The 16,123-nt window shown below is 66.7% G+C and overlaps 1 protein-coding gene across 9 annotated transcripts in view; it reads right to left on the reverse strand.

Annotated features, from left to right (window-relative positions):
- MAD1L1 (mitotic arrest deficient 1 like 1) overlaps positions 1–16,123 on the reverse strand; it is a 145,283-nt gene that overhangs the window by 5,743 nt on the left and 123,417 nt on the right. For 8 of the 9 annotated variants that reach the window (XM_036311949.1, XM_036311948.1, XM_036311946.1 and 5 more), the window contains 2 exons: positions 9,442–9,646; positions 2,908–3,098 (listed from right to left, as the gene is read on the reverse strand). The exons of the other annotated variant lie outside the window; for it this stretch is intronic. In XM_036311949.1, coding sequence (XP_036167842.1) covers positions 2,908–3,098; positions 9,442–9,646 — 396 coding nt within the window. The remainder of the gene's footprint in view (positions 1–2,907; positions 3,099–9,441; positions 9,647–16,123) is intronic. 9 annotated transcript variants of the gene reach the window in all.

Raw genomic sequence — 16,123 nt, forward strand, 5'->3', positions numbered from 1 at the left:
AGGGGCGCTTCCCTCAGAAGAGAAAGGGCCGAGTGGATCACAGTTGGTGTAACTGGGCGAGGCACCCTCTGGGGAGGGACAGCACCTCGTGACCCCCACCTGTCCGTCGGCACAGAGGCCTGGGCAGGGAGACCAGCGCCTGACCCTCGACAGCCCGCAGGGTGACCCCGCCCCCCAAGGGCTGCATCCTGCCAGGGCTGGCTGGGGGCTCTGCAGGGCGGGCGCTGGCCGGGCGGCCGAGGGGACCTGGGCTCTCTCCTTCTCGGGGGGGGGGGGGGCGCGCTGGGCAAGGCCAGCCGCCAGCTGCCATGCTGTGAGGAGGCCCACACGGTGAGGAGGCCAAGCTTTCGGCCACGAGCACCTGCGTGTCTCAGAGCAGGTCCTGTGACCACGGCACACGGCAGAGACGGCCCTGTGGCCCAGCCTCGCGGGAAGACCCGGGCAGAACCCCTGCGAACGGCCCCCAGCGCCCCGGGGTCCCGCCTTTCAGGAGCTGTGGGCGGTGACGGAGGAAACGAAAACACAGCCTCTGAAATGAATTCACTGGGTGAGACGAAGCAGATTAGACTCGCCAGAGAAAAGGTCAACTTAGACACAGCCACAGACGTCCAGCCCACCCAGAAAGAGACTCTCTCTCTCTCTCTCTCTCACACACACACACACACACACACACACACACGCGCGCGCGCGCACACACACACACACGCGCGCACTCACACACACACGCACACACGCGCACTCACACACACGTACACACGCGCGCGCGCACTCACATGCATACGCATACACACGCACACGCGCGCGCACACACACACTCACACGTGCGCGCACACACGCACACATGCACACACTCACGTGCACACACGCACACACGCGCGCGCACACTCATGCGCACATACGCACACACGTGCGCACACGCACACACACACGGCCAGAGCGTGGTGACCAACAGGGTAACACCAAGGGATTTCAACATGTGCAGTTGGAGTCCCAGCAAAGACGAGAGGAACAGAAACAATAAATGAGAGACCAACGTTCCAAATCTGATGAACTATAAGCCCAGAATCCAAGCAACTGGACGACGCACAGCAGGACAAACACACAGGACTCCAAATCGGCTCAAGGGACAGACCACGTACCAAAGGACAGAGGGAAGGTTGGTGGCCCCGTGGCCTCCTGGGAGCCCACCGCCCGCACACACTGACCCCGGCCTTGCCCGGCTCTCGGGGAACGTGGAGGCCTCGCCCTCTGCAGTCGCGCTCCCTCAGGCTCAGGCCGGCTGCTCACCCCTTTGTCCCCGGCCTGTCCCTCGCACGGGCACCTCTTCTGGGCGCTGGAGCTGAGGGGCAGGAGGGGTGGGAGAGGCAGGTAGCGGCTCAGGGACAGAGCTGGAGCGAGGGGAGGGGAGCACGGGGGCCTCTGGGCCACGCTCTCCCGGAAACAGGCAGGCGTGGGGGGGCCCTCTAACTGGGGGCGCGCTGTTTGCTGGTTGGGGCCGCAGGAGCTGCTCCGCTGGGGTTTGTGGGCGTGAGCAGGACGAACTGCGACGCTACAGCAGGTTCTCCAGCTCCCCAGCCCTCAGGGACCTACCACCGCGGGGACAGCGCCCATCTCCAGGAACCCAGCCTCCAGACGCAGGCGCGATGCCGGGCGCACTTGCTGGGGGCGACCATCGGCGGGGCTGACGGTGTGAGTCACAGGTCAGTAAACGAAACAGAGGGACTAGCTCGACGTCCGGCCACAGGGACTCAACTGAGTGAACTACAGCCCAGCCACAAAGAGCACTTCACGCACCCGCGACATGTCCCCACGCGGGATGTGTAACCGCGAAACACGCGCCTGATGCCGCATTAAAGCCGGAGGCGGGCAGAGCGGCAGAGCTCGGGGCTGAGCAGGGGACACGACGGGGCCGCCAGCGATGCCCACGGGCCCGCGTCGCAGGACGGGCTACGAGGACTCCAGGGTCCCTCCGTGCACGGAGTGACGCATCCACAGACTTTCCAGCTGCTCAGAACCCGGCGCTCAGGTGGTGTCGGCACGGACGGCAGGCAGGCCTCTCTCACCGCCCACACGCCTCGAACCGCGGACCCAACGCAGGGTCTCAGAACAGGCGGGAAGGGGCCTCCCTGCCCCACCTCTGAGGGAGGACGTCGGGACCTGTGGCCTCGCTGCCCCGCCCGTGGCTGGAGCAGGAGCTGTGTGGCCACCAAGGCACCGGGGATTCCTGGGGCACATACAGGTGAGCTCGGCCCACACGTCACAGACCACCGGCTGTATCCTCCACGGAGACCCCGGACAGGAAGTGGGTCTGCGCGCTGGTTCCCCACCCGCCCGCCCTTCCCGGGGCCGCCCGGCTCCTCACAGGCTGGCCGCCTGGCAGTGACCAGCACCGTGCAGGCCCTGGTGCTCGCGGCCACGAGTCCTGGCTCCCGTGCTGCCTGCTGACAAGTGCGGCCGAGGCTTATGTGCCCTCCTGTCGGCTGGGTCCCAGCCCTGGCTGTTCGCGACAGGCAGCACTCCTCCCTGGCTCTCCCCGTCACCTCAGCCCCCCCCAACCTGCCCGGGGCGGACAGCAGTCACAGGGGAAGGTGTCACCACAGAACCAGCTCAGGGCGGTCCCGCCCCGTTTCCGACAAGGTGCCCAGCTGCCCTCCAGAGATGACAGCCAAGACCCGAGCTGTGTGCTGCCGCAGCCGCGCAGGAGCGCATCCAGACCTCCTGTCACCAGCGCGCGGCCCCCGACCAGAGGCGCCCCCAGCACGGCGTGGCGCCCCCGACCAGAGGCGCCCCCAGCACGGCGTGGCGCCCCCGACCAGAGGCGCCCTCAGGACACAGCCGCCCCCACCAGAGGCGCCCTCAGGACACAGCCGCCCCCGACCAGAGGCGCCCCGCAGTGCGCAGGCCTACCTTGAAGACCAGGCAGTCGTCCTGGCGCTCGGCGTACATGGAGGTCAGCCGGTACTGGCTCTCCCGCGTGATGTCCACCTGGTAGCCGGTGAGCGTGTAGCAGACCTTGCGGAACTCCTGCACCTTGGCCTGGAAGACCTCCTTCAGCCGCTGGTTCCGCAGCTCCGCGCTCTCCACCTGCTTCCTCAGCTCTGCGGGGAGGGGGAGCACAGCCTCAGCAGGGGCGGGGCGGGCACGGTGGGCGAGGGCAGATGCGCAGCAGCCTGGGGTGCTCAGCCGCCGAGTGACAGGACCAGCTGCCCGGCAGCCTGGCTGCCCGTGGTGCCGGCAGTGACGGGCTGTGACCGGCAGCAGCGAGGGGACAGGGACCCAATGCCAGCCTCCTCCCGCCCAGCTTGGGCCCCACGCCTGGCTGGCTCCTTCCACGCAGCGGTTACCACGGACCCACCCAGGTTCTTCCCGCATTAGACCTTGCTCTGTCCCCGCTAACAAGCGAGGCTGGCCCACGGAACACCGTGCCATTGTCGATGCCAGGCCCCTGCCTGGGCTGGGCCGGGAGCCTCCAGGTGAGCCAGGCTTGGAGTGGTCAGCCCGATTCGAGTCCTGCCCTCCCTGTGGGCTGAGTCCCAGGACCCCATGTGGCAGGGACGGCAGTTCCCCAGGTTGAACCGCGGCCCTGCGGTGTGGCTGCCTCGTCTGGTCCCGCAGGGTCGAGTCAGCCGCTGAGAGGAGCAGACGCGCAATCAGGGCACTTCCTGGAGGTGGGGTGGGGGGTGGGGGCACGGGGCCCGTATTCCAGGGAGAGGCTCCCCCCCCCCACCCCTGGCCCTTCCCACCTCCCCCTGGAGCCCGTCACACGCCTGTGGCACAGGGCTCACCGGCACGAAGCCACCTTCAGCGCGGCTGTGAGGCCCATGCCAGGCCCCGGGGGTGGGGCAAAGAGAGCTGTGGGGCATGGGCTCCGCTCCCCGACAGCTGGCGGCGGATGCGGACCCTCCTGGTGCGCACAGGGACAGGGGGTTTACCACGTGGCCAGGCACGGCCCAGGCAGAGCTGTCTGAGCCGGGACCAGACTCCCCACATGCACCCAGGTCTCCACCGCCTGCTGCTTGCGGGCAGCCTGGCCCTGGCCCGTCAGTTGATGTCAGGGCGCTGGTCTGCCACCTCCTCACGTGCACAGGGCCACGCCCGGCCCCTGCCCATCTGGCCCCGCACCGGCCCTCACCCACCCTGTTCATCACCAGCTCCGACGGCCCCGGCGGCTGAGAGCCTCTTCGCCGGGAACGCAGGCGGGAGCCCTTGATTAATCAGGCCATCGGCCATGGGACCAAGAGGGCGACTGGCCGCTCTGCCTGGTGCCTGTGCTCTGGGCAGTGGGTGGGCAGCCCAGGTCAGGTCCACCTGGAGCCCTCTCTGAGGCTGGCACCCTGCCCGGCGGCTCTCCCATCCTCCTTACCTGCTCTTTGGATCCACCCTCCACCCACACTGACCAGTGGACACTGCCGGAACCACCCTTTCTGCCTGTCTCCCCCTGCCCTCCTCACCTGCCCCCTCGGTGCACCTGGCCCGGCCCCCTGCAGCCCTTGGCTTGGCCCCTGCACGTCCTGGTGAGGGACAGGGACAGGGAGGGACAAGAGGCGTCTGTGAGGAACGGCCGAAGGAGCAGCAAGCGGGGTCCAGGTCCCAAGTGGGGCCACGGTGCCTGCAGAGGCGGCGGAGGAAGGACCACCGTGGGGACGGCTGTCACCCGGCAGGAACGCCAGCCTTGATGGGGACACACGGGAGCTGCTCTCAACGTGAGGTGCTGGGTCTGGAGGGGTGACCAGTGTCCCCACCCCTGAAGGCGCCTGGGGAACATCTGCGCGCCCTGAGGTGGTTTCTGCAGCCGCTGCTTGCAGGACCGGGTGGCTCCGTGCGGAGGCCTGGCCCAGGGGCACCCCCGCGGGAAGCACGAAGCCTGGTGGCGCTGCTGGGCGGCTGGCGCCTGCCTGGACTCCCAGGCCACGCGGGCTGCTGGCTCTGCTCGGGCCCAGAGCTGGGCCGCGCTTCTACACTCCCAGGGCTGAATTATTCATGCCTCGTACCTCCTAAACTATTTCAGTTTTACATTTTTAAATGTTTAATAATTAGGCATCAAATATTTATGCAATTTTATTAGCAGCAGTGGGAGTCGGTGCTGCAGGCCTGTGGCTAGTTTGTTCCTGGGCCTGGCTGGCTACGTGGAGAGGAGGTGGCCAGCCTGGGCTGGACGGAGGTCCCCGGACACCTCCCAGGAGAACAGGGATGGGCACTGGCATCTGCTGGCTCCTCCCACAGGCAGCCTTCCCGTCCCAAATCCAAGCCCAGGGAGGGGCCAGGTGGCGGGCAGGCAGCGAGGGGCACATGGCCAGTCTGCCGAGACCCCCGCCTGCGGTGCCAGCCGGCCTGCGCCTCCTGCACACGCTCAGGCAGGGAGGCCTTTCCAGGAAAGGGCGTGGCGGTGCCACCGTCCCAGCGGCCGGCTTCACTGACGGGCACGGGACCCTGCCACGGGCGGAACCTCCGCCACCCCGGGGTTCTCGCCTGAGCTGCCGGCAGCCCCGCCCTGGGCCCCAGTCTCCACATGAGCCCATGCTCCCTGCTGGGCCGGAAATTGCACGTTTCACACCCGAGAGCCACTCGCCCTGGAATTACATGCAGATGATGGCGCGTGTGCCTGGTGGCTCGGTGCCGGCACCCACACGGGGTATGTGTGTGATTAACGCTCCCTCAGCAAACAGCCTGTCACCTTGCACAAAAGCGATCTGCAAGGACACCAGCAATTACAGCCCTGGTTACAGGGGGAGGTCCTGGGGTGACAGGCGGGCACTGGTGCCGCATCATGTTCTCGGGGGGCTCCCTCCCCGCTCGGAACACAGAGCGCCGAAGCCCCGTGGATGGGGGTTTGTGAGCCTAACGTGCCGGCTCCCAGCCCTGGCCCTTCGGGAGTGAGGGGCCAGCTGAGCCTGAGTGGAAGCCACCCCTGCCCTCACGGAGCCTCTGACACATGTGGAGACAGGCCCAGAGGTGGTGTCACCAGCCAGGGAGTGAGAGCCAGGCACCGAGGCGAGGCCCAGGAGGGGCCGTCCCCCAGGCCACGGGGCACGAGTCCTGCTGGGAGGACCAGCCCTGCACACCGGCCACCCGACAGGCTGGCCTACCAGCTCCACGGGCCCTGCGCCCCCAAGTGCGGTGTCCTCACAGCATGCCCCTCCTCGGACCAGGCCACTCCACTCTCTGCTTGTTTGGCTTCCATGAGAGCGAGACTGGGCTGCGTGGCCCACGGCTGGCCCCACGGTCGGACCCGGGAAGGCTCGTTCAGTGACGTGTAACTCACTTCTGGGCTTTCGCGTGGCGCCCGCCCGATAAAGGAGCACCGCCCTGTTCCCCTCACGGACGGGGCGAGAGCCAGGAGCCAGCTGCCTGGGCCACTGCACACCACGGAGCCAGACCCACCAAGAGGCGGCACTCGACCGCGCCACACGCGCACCCACGATGTGCACGGGACACCACGCTGGTCCCCGCTTCCGGCACCTTCTTTCGCACCCGCCCCAGCAGGTGGCCGTGGGCTGAGTGGGCAGCACAGGGGAGGGCACGGGGCCCTGGCTAACTGGCCCAGGAGGGGCAGGCGGGTGGCCCCAGGTGCATGAGGAAGGCGTTAGCCGCCCCCCCCCCCCTGCTCCCCCCGGCACGGTGAGCATCCTTCACTCCTGGAGGGCAGGGGCCTCCAGAACCTGGGCTCCCGGGCGGCGCCCTCCGAAGGGAAGCCTTTCAGGGCTCATCTTTTATTGACAAAGTCACTTTGGAGTCAAGCCGTCTGCTTTTCTAGGAGACGAGCGTCCGCCCCTCTGAGACGGGAGTCCACGCAAACTGCTAATGCAGGCGGCAGCACGGCCTGGGCCACAGGCTCCTGCAGGGGAGGTGTCAACTGGCCGAGAGGAGTGTGGGGACCCTGCGGACCGCGTCGCTCTCCAGCGGACGCCAGCAGGGCTTCCTGTGCTGCTGATTTCCCCGAGAGCGTTGCCCCTGCCACTGGGCCCTAGGGATGGCCCTGGCCAGGCCAGAGGCTCTGCCTCCTGTCCCCAAGTGAGAGAAAGGCTGGGCGTGGGGAGGGCAGGTGGTGACTGCATCAGGCCCTCCACACGGGCAGGGCACCTGGGCCCTGGGCCCCCGGCGTGGAGCCAGCAGCTGGGGCCTGAGGGCAGCTGCACTTCCTCGCCCCGCCCACCAGACACCCAGTGATTACGTTACATGGCTCCGTTCAGCCCCAATGAGCCCCTAACGATGGCGCTGTCCTTACTACCTGACTCTGGGACAGTGCAGGGAGCGCGGCTGGACACAGTGGTTACAGCGCCACCCAGGCAGCAAGGCTCTGTCTGAGGGCAGCCGAGGGGGGGGGGTGCTCCCCGGCATGAGGGCCAGCCTGAGGCCTGTTGGGGGCACTGCCCACCAACTCTGGTCAAAGGCCCCGGCACCTCGGCACACACCAGCGCCAGCCTGAGGCTGCCTCCCTGCCTGAGCCACAGGAACTCTGCTGATGCAGGGGCAGCGCCTCTCTTCTGCCTGGGCCCAGCCTGAGACAGGACTCAGAGCGGCTCCGGGCAGGGGTGGGGGAGGGGGGGCGTGGGCCTGGGGGACGATGACATGGAGGAGGCAGAGTGTCCCCAGCGGGAGTCTGGGGAAGACATGACAGCCTCGCAGCAGCACAGACCGAGCCGTGGCTGACCACAGGCGTCACGAAGAACTGGGAGGAGCAGAGTCGTGGGGCCGGGGGTGCAGAGGGACAGCGTGGGCTTCCCCGCTCCTGGAGGCCACGGCTCCCGCAGGAAGATGACTGACCTCGCCCTGGGACCGGGGTGGACGGGGGATGCATTCCGGGTCAAGTGCCTGCAGAGGCGCTGCATGTGTGAGGGCGCAGCCCCCGTGTGCCAGGTGGGAGCAGGTGTGCCAGGTCTGCCCGCACCAGGCCCTCCCGGTGTCCTCCTCCCAAGGCAGAACGGGTGGCATCCAGGGAGCCTGGCACCCACCATGCTCCCCCCTCCCCGGAGGCCCCTCGCATCACTGTGCCAGTCACAGGGACAAGTTCGAGCCCTCACAGTGCCGCTCTGCAAGGTGATGGCTTTGCTGTTAATGCTCCATCTCAGGAACCTGAGAGAGCGCCTGGCCCAGCCTGGGTGCGCGGGAGCCACGCGAGGGCAGGAGGCAGCGGGAGGCAGAGGATTCAGGGCCTGGAACGGGTCAGCAACCCGATAAAGGTCCAGAAACCCCCACAAAGAGCTGTTCCTGCCTCACGGGAGTGCAAGTTGGGGGGCGCGGCCTGGTCCTGCCCCTGGTGCCCAGGGCAGCCCTGCACCCTGCTGACCTCACAGGCGGCACTGCCCGCGCCCACCCTCCATCCCCCACCCGCTGCCGCTCCACGCCCTGGAACTGTCTGGACATGGACCCTTTGTGCACCTGCCAGGGCACTGGCCTCGCTGTCACATGGCCACAGTGTCTGCCTCTGCCCTGCACCACCTCTGCCCTCAGCCAGGGCCCTGACCACCGCAGGCCCAGCTGCTCCCAGCGGCACTGGCCGCACAGCGGGTGCAGGGCAGGCTGGCCTGGAGTCCAGAGCGGAGGGTGGACAGTGTGGGGTGGGGCACTTGCTGGCAGCTAGAAGCTGCAGCCCTACTCTCCAGGCCGGGTCTCTGGCCACTAGAGAACCCAGTCGGGCGGACAATGGCAAGGCCTCTGCAACGGGAGAGGTCAGAGGTCACAGGTCACAGGTCACCGCCCAGGAGCTGGTCCTGCGCTGGAGCCCGGTGTGCTGGAGGCAGGCGGAGCCCCATCCATGGCTCTGCTCACAACTCGGAGCCACCCGGCGGGAGCCACAGAGGCCGCAGAGGCCACACCGCTCGCCCGCTGCCGCCTGTCCACCGGGCGGAGGGCACCAGCGTGGTGCCTGGCTGTCCTCACACGCTCCCTCCAGGGCCACGGCTGTTGGGACCCTCCTCACAGGCTGCCTGACCCAGAGGAGGCAGCGCGCCGGGCACCTCCACCTGCCAAGAGGCTGCAGTGCCCGCGGGCCCAGGTCCTACGGGCACCGTGTGCAGGGCCTCTGGGACGCCTGGGCCCCCACGGCACCCGGGACGCTCTGAGGCAGGACCTGCGCCCGCGCACTCTGAGGCCTGGGAGCAGACCCCGTGGTCACGTCCTAGAGGTGCCACGCTGTGCCCAGAGGTGGCGCCCTGACCGGAGAGGGCAGTGCATGGGGGCGCGGTAGGAAGCGGTGTGGCCGCTGTGCGGGGGCCCCAGGGAGCTGGGTCTGCGTGACGGGCGGCACAGGGACACGGAGAGACGTGCTGACTTGTTCTGGGCCTGAGAAGCCTCAGCCGGCGGCTTCTCCACTGCAGCTCTGCAGGCCCAGCCTCCAGACCTCCCCCCGCCCGCCCTCCCGCGGCCTGGCTGCCTGCACAGGACAGATGGACAACAGACACCCAAGCTGCCCCCGTGGCCGTCAGGCCGGGGTGTGCCTACCTGCCACCTCCTTGGACGAGGGCAGACACGTGGCCTCCAGGTCGGCGGGCACGGGGCCGCCCCGCTCCAGGGCGCACACCAGCTTCCGCAGCTGCTCACACTCCTCCTGCAGCCGCGCCTGGTCCTGGCGGCGGCTCTGCTGCGCCTCGCGGGCCGGGTTCATGCTCAGGTGCAGCACTTTGGTCTTGCTCTGGTCGTAGTCGCCCTGCCGGACACGGGCCGTCAGCACGGCGTCCAGAGAGCGCGGGAGAGCAGGCGCTGTCGACGCCAGACCACGGGCGTGAGGTCAGGACCCTCTCGTGGGGGCGGACATAGCGCTGGCCATGTGCGGCCCCTCGGGGATCCACGGTGCCACCACTGACCTCGGAGGAGACACGAGACCAGACCTCCCCACACCCCTGGGACAGCGTGGACGCTCAGGACCCGAGGCCCTTCTATCAGCTCTGACCACCAGGGGGGCACGGACTGTGGTGGCATCTTCCACTCACTCTACTGCGAACCGTCCAAAAACCCGCTTCTGCTCCCCTGCAGGCCCCCCGAGGCCGCCCCCGCCCCAACCCCCAGGTCACAGGTCACAGCCAGGAGCTGGTCCCGCCAGAGCCCCATGTGCGGGAGATGGGTGGAGCCTGAGAATTACGCAGCATCACAGAGAATCACAGAGAACGGAAGACACCGCCGCGCTCCCCCCCACACGCTGCCCTGGTGACGCCCTGCACAGCTGGGCATGCTGGTGTCAATGCTGGTGTGTTTTCCCTGCGGCCCTCGGGCCCTCATTTCAAAGACCTTGGCAGTGAAGGCAGCTGCTGGGGTAGGGAGGATGCCCTCTGCGGGGATCTGTCTGGTGCTCTCGCCCTGGTTCCCTGGGCTGCGGTGGGGGAGGAGACGTCATGTGAGGCGCAGCGTCCCTGCCACCGGTGGGGATTCTGCAGGAGATGCATCTCCTCCCCAGCTGTCGTCCGACGCGGTGCCGAGTGTGGCCTTTAGTTCTGCACGGGCTCATGGATCAGCTTATCTTGTGCTTGGCAGCAGGAGCACGTTCCTAGCTCCGTGTCCCTCTGACACGCCCGCGTGGTTCACGGTGGGCACGCCCTGGCCGTCAGGCACTAGAAGATGCTGTGGGCCCATCCCACATGTCTCGGCCCCAGAACCCCAGCGGCCTTGCCTGCCCTGGACCAGTCTCTAGTGGGAGTGGTGCTGTGAGTCCAGGCACCTGTCTGCCAGGACCGTGTGACGCGCCTGAGCGTGCACCTGGCCACGCAGGTGGGAACCCCTGAAAAGGAGGCCAGGAGAGGACGTGTCTCCAGCTGCCACGGCCCAGCCGGCAGGTCCCTGTGTCGAAGCTGCGTGAGGCCCAGGAGGCCAGCGGGCCTGCCCACCGGCAGACGGTCTTGGCTGCTGGGAGCCACGAGTCTTGGTCTTCGTAACAAAGTGCCAGGTAACCAATGGGGCACCTCCCGAGGCCACCAGGCCTCCTAGTCCCACCCACAGGGGCCAGCGCCTTTGAGACTCTCCCAGGTGAGAGCAGGGCCGAGGGGCCACGACGGGGCGGGCACTGTGTGGTGCGAGCGTGGGCGTGCCAGCTGGGATGGAGGGCGGGCCCACGGCTCTGCTTGCCGAGGTCACGAGGGTCACTGACGTGGGCTGAGCCACGACTGTCCCCACAGCCTGTGATGGGGACGAGGAGCAGACCCCAGCCCTGCCTTCTGGTCCCCAGGGGAGGGCCAGCCTGATCCGCGGCCGCCCGCCATGGCACAGGGAGGTGGCGCCAGGAGGAGCGCTGAGGGGGCTGCGCCTTCCAAGACGAGCAGGTGGGAGACAAGACAGCGGCTCCACTGAGCTCTGCTCTGGGCCCGGCTGAGGGGACGGGACGGGGCGGGGCGGGGCGGGAAGGGGCTGTAATAACCCGACGCCTGCTGCCTGGTGTGACCAGCGCAGGGGCCGCCCGGATGCCACGAGGGCCTCGGAGGGAGCGTGCTGGCCCCATGGGCGGGGGCGTGGCTGGCGTCTGCTCACGAGCACAGTTAACCAAAGACCCGCCAGGGGGCCGAGCTCCAGGGGCAGGGCCCACGGTGGCCACGGCGGGGCTGCGTGGTGCCAGGGGGAGTGTCAGCCACGTGATTCTGAGGAGACGAGGTGGGGGGTCCCCAAGCCCAGAGAGGGCAAGAGGTTTGCTCAAGAGCACAGGCCGGGTGGGGCGGGGGGCGGGGGGGTTGGCCTGTGCAGAGGCCCGCGTCCCTCGCGGTGTGGGTCTCTCTCGGCTCAGGTTCTGTCAGGCCCAGGTGAATGGCCGTGCCCCTCCGCGTCCAGGACCCCTGGGACACCCGGGACCCGTGGGCCGGCGTGGGGAGTGCGGCGCCGCCCTCACGGGCTCGTGGCCTGCGTCCCTCTGCCAGGGAGAGGCCGGTGAACTTGGTCTCCAAGGACGTGGCGCGGACACACCCCGGGAGGCCCTGCCTGGCTGAGGACGGACCTGCTGGGAGCGGCCGGCCACCCAGCGCCAGGCAAGGAAGCGCTGCCCCCTGGCTGTGCCCCGGGGGAGGGCGCCTGCCGCCCTGGGCCCGCTGTGCATACTAAGAGACCCTGCTGGAGAGAGACACGAGGAGAATGAAGCAGCAGCGCAGTCACAGAGCGGCCGTCCTCATGCATATTCATCAGTCACCGGCTCAGGCCTCAATCAGCCTCTCTAGGATGAAGGGGGGGAGAGCGGGAGCTACCAGATGGGTGTGCAGCCCGCCCAGCCGCCATGCTGTGCCGGAGCCGGTCCATGCTTGCTGTTTCAAGGGACCTGGCATATATGGCATACTGTTCTTAATATGTTTGCTCACCTTCTTGGCACTATGTGTTTTAACCAAGGTCTCTGAGAAAGGGTGTTTCCCCAGGTAGGGATTTTCCCCTGAAGTTAGGGAGGGAATAAAACCTCTTAACTAAGTGCCAGGCGGGTAATTAATCACTTTAACTACGAACAATCATCCTTAAGCTACATAATCTTTACTCCCTGGAATGGAGATAAGAAACACCCTAACCTTTTTAATAGAGATTGATAGGATTGAATCAACTGGTATAAATACAGATGTAATAAGACAGCAAGACACAGAACTTAGAATACAGAGCTTAGAACACAGAACTCAGAAGACAGAACTAAGAAGACAGAACCAGGAGGCACAGAACCTACACAGAACATTCTCTAGCGACAGAAGAACTTCGCTGGAGAGAACATGGCAAAAGATCCTGGACAGAAACTGGCCTCAGAACCTAGAGACAGAACCTAGCGAGAGAACATGGCAAAAGATCCTGGACTGAACCTGGCTACAGAAATTGGCAAGAGAACCTGACTAGAACCTGGTGACTGAACCTGGCTGGAGAACCTGGACAGAACCTGGCTGGAGAACCTAGCGAGGGAACATGGCTACAGAACCTGGCTGGAGAACCTAGCAAGAGAACATGGACACAGAACCTGGATGGAGATCCTAAGCAGAACCTCTCTGGAGATCCAGACCAGAACTTGGCTGGAGATCCTGGCTAGATATCCTGGCTAGGCTGCTGATCAACTGAACACTGTCTCCGTGTCCTTCCTTCTTCGCCGACTCCGTCTACACCTTTGGGGACCCCTGGACCTGCTGGGGTTGGACCCCGGCAATGCTGACCTCGTCCCGCCACCCCTGCCCGGGAGGCGGCCAGCAGGGGTCCCAGGGCGCACTGCTGTCTGACGTGGACCGTGCTCCTCGCACACCGACCAGGCCTGCTCTACGCAGCGGCCGTGACGCTTACCTCCCGTCCCGGGGAGGCTCGGATGGCAGGCGCGTGTCCCGTCTGAAAGCGGAAGCCGCCTGTCAGCGAGTCGCTGCCTATGCCAACTGTGGGGGAGCCCAGAGCCAGGGAGGACCCTCCGTCCGCCGGGTATGCCCAGATCCCCTCAACTCCAGAGGCTTCTGGCCATCGGAACGCCACGCAGGCCCAGGACCAACCTTCCCATCTTGGGAGGCAGGGGCGCAGGCCTGCTCCCTGGGGCAGGAGGGGCAGCAGCTGGACCCACACAGCAGCCGGCTGTGCCAGGGAGTGGCCCACAGAGAGGGGCTGCATCGGTGGTAGCTTGGGTCAAGCTCAGGGTGGGAGCAGAATGGAGGTGGGTGGGCAGGGTGTGGCCACTGATGACTAAGATGAACTCTGGCTCAGCTGCCAGTGCCCACACGTGTCCACAGGGCAGCAGCCACACCGGGACTCGGGCCCCATGTGCTGGAGGGGGACCGGGCACACCGCCTGCGCTGTCCTGAGCGGGGAGGCCGCTGTCACTGTCTGACTGTCCCCGCCTGTCACCGCACAATGGCATGCCGCCCCGCGCATTGGCTGCCTTGCCGCCCGAGCTGCCCTCAGTGGAGCCAGATGCCAGCGCAGCCTCACCCACTGCCTGGGCTGGCGGGCACTGGCGGTCAGTGGGCAGAGGGGTACCTGGCTGGCCGAGTGGACAGGAGAGCAGCCCCTAGCGCCCGGCCGCCCTGCCCGCTCACCACAGACACCTCGCGCGGGGACGTCGCGCACTCACACCGCTGTGCAGCCAGCCCAACATCATCTCCAGAACATTCCCTCTTCCCCGATGGGCTGTCACTCCCCCTCTTTCTGGCCCCGCCCTCCACTTCCTGCCTGTGAACGTGGCTCCTCCAGGCCCTCCCTCGAGGGGAGTCAGATAGTGTGTGTCCCTTGTGGCTGATCCACTGAGCAGTGTCCTGAGGCCCATCCGTCTTTGACGTCCGTTTCTTTCCTTTTGAAGCCGAGTTATGTCCAGTGTTGGGATGGGCCTCACCGCTCATCTGCTCACCGTGGGTGGACGCGCGGCAGCGCCGCCTGCCGGCTGCGGGTGGGGGTGCGGGCAGCTGTTGGAGCCCTGCCCCCAGCCCCAGCCCCAGCAGTGGGGTGCTGGGACACATGCTTCAAACAGCTTTCGGTCAGCCCGCACCTGCGGTGGCCATGGGGCCTCGGAGACAGTGCTCTCAGCGTCTGCGTTCTGTCCACAGAACCTCTTTCTACAGGAGAAGCTGTGGTCAGAACGCCCGGGACCTGCTGTGAGCCCTGAGCACCCCCTCAGAGCCGGGGGCCGGACCAGGAGCTCGGTCCTGCCAGGCTGCTTCCTCCCCCCATGTGCTCCTGGTGGACATGCCGTCGCTGTCAGGGCCCGTTCCTTGTCTCCCACAGACACAAGCTCATGCAGGCTGGGCCCTGGCGCCCTCGCCCTCCACTGCACCCCATTAGTGCGGGGAGCCTGGTAATGGTGGGCTGCTCATGGAGGGGCAGGGCTGACGGGCATAGTCCGGGCGCCCGGGCAGGGACCGGAAGAGCTGTGCCCCAGGGTCCTTGCCCAGAAATCACCATGACACACTATTTTTCACCACGTCGAATATCTAGGTTTGTGGCGTGCCGAGTTCCTAACTGTTCCATCTAAATGCTTCGCAAGGGCCACATGCAGATGAGGAGGTGCCACAGCCGCGTCTAAGTGCCGAGGCCGGTGTGGCGGTGCGGGAGGCCGTGTGGACGCCCAGGCATGGGGAGCAGCGCCCGTGGCCGGCAGTGGCACCGCTCTGTGCCTCGTGCTTTCTGGGTCTGAGTCCAGCCAGTGGCAGATGGGCTGTACTGTCCCCCGAGAGTCGAGGGGAAAGACCCCAAGAGCCTCTCAGTGGTCCCTGGGGACGCCTTGCAGCTTCATCTGCAAGTGGGGGGCTGGGCCAGTGGCGGGGTCTGAGGCCACGAGGAGGTCGCTGGCACTGGTGCTGGGCCCAGGAGACGAGCTGGGCTTAATATGCAGGACACGTCACTCTCCTCATCAAAAATCAAAAGAAATCAGCGCCCGTGGAAACGACTCCACACAGAGGCACATCAGCGCGCTGGCTGGTTCAGTCCCGGCGTCAATAAACATGAGCCGCCTGCGCCATGGGAGGGGGTTCAGGCCTTTTCCTTCATTAGCGTCCTGTCTCACATTCCACACTCAGGAGGCAGGCCCGGGGAGCTGGCAGGCCGGGGGTTAGACAGGCCGGGGAGCAGGCAGGCCAGGGGGCAGGCAGGCCCGGGGTGCAGGCAGGCCCGGGGTGCAGGCAGGCCCGGGGAGCACGCAGGCCAGGGGAGCACGCAGGCCTGGGGGGCAGGCCCAGGGTGCAGGCAGGCTGGGGTGCAGGCAGGCAGGCCGGGGAGCAAGCCCGGGGAGCAGGCAGACTGGGGGAGCAGGGCCCTAAGAAGTCAGGCCTGGGCACCAGGAGGTAGGTTACCAACCCTGCATGTGCAGCCCAGAATGTACGTGTGAATTCAGGGGCATGGGACTGCAGACGGGCACGCGTGTGACCTGTCCCAGTGGCACGCAGGGTCCCAGCACGTGGGCGGGCACAACGCGACACGCCGGGCAGGCCGAGCAAACGTCCAGGGTGTCTGTCTCCTGACGCCCACTTTCACGTTTCATGAAATCGAGCAAAACTAAAAGCTGAGGGGCTCACTATGCTGACGCTGAGGCCCAGGTGAGAGCCAAGAGCTGCTGGGCAGCCCGCAGAATCCCGTGGGGGCGGACGAGACGTGTCGGACACGGAGCACTGCTGGCACCAATTAGAACTACCCAGGACAGGGCCACGCGGAGACACGGATGAAGGGAAGACAAAGACCCAGAGACACACAGGCCTCGTGCAGAGGACACAGTCTTTCCTCGGAG

The sequence above is a fragment of the Myotis myotis genome, unplaced genomic scaffold (assembly GCF_014108235.1).
Source record: "Myotis myotis isolate mMyoMyo1 unplaced genomic scaffold, mMyoMyo1.p scaffold_m19_p_6, whole genome shotgun sequence".
In the NCBI taxonomy this organism is placed as follows: Eukaryota; Metazoa; Chordata; class Mammalia; order Chiroptera; family Vespertilionidae; genus Myotis; species Myotis myotis.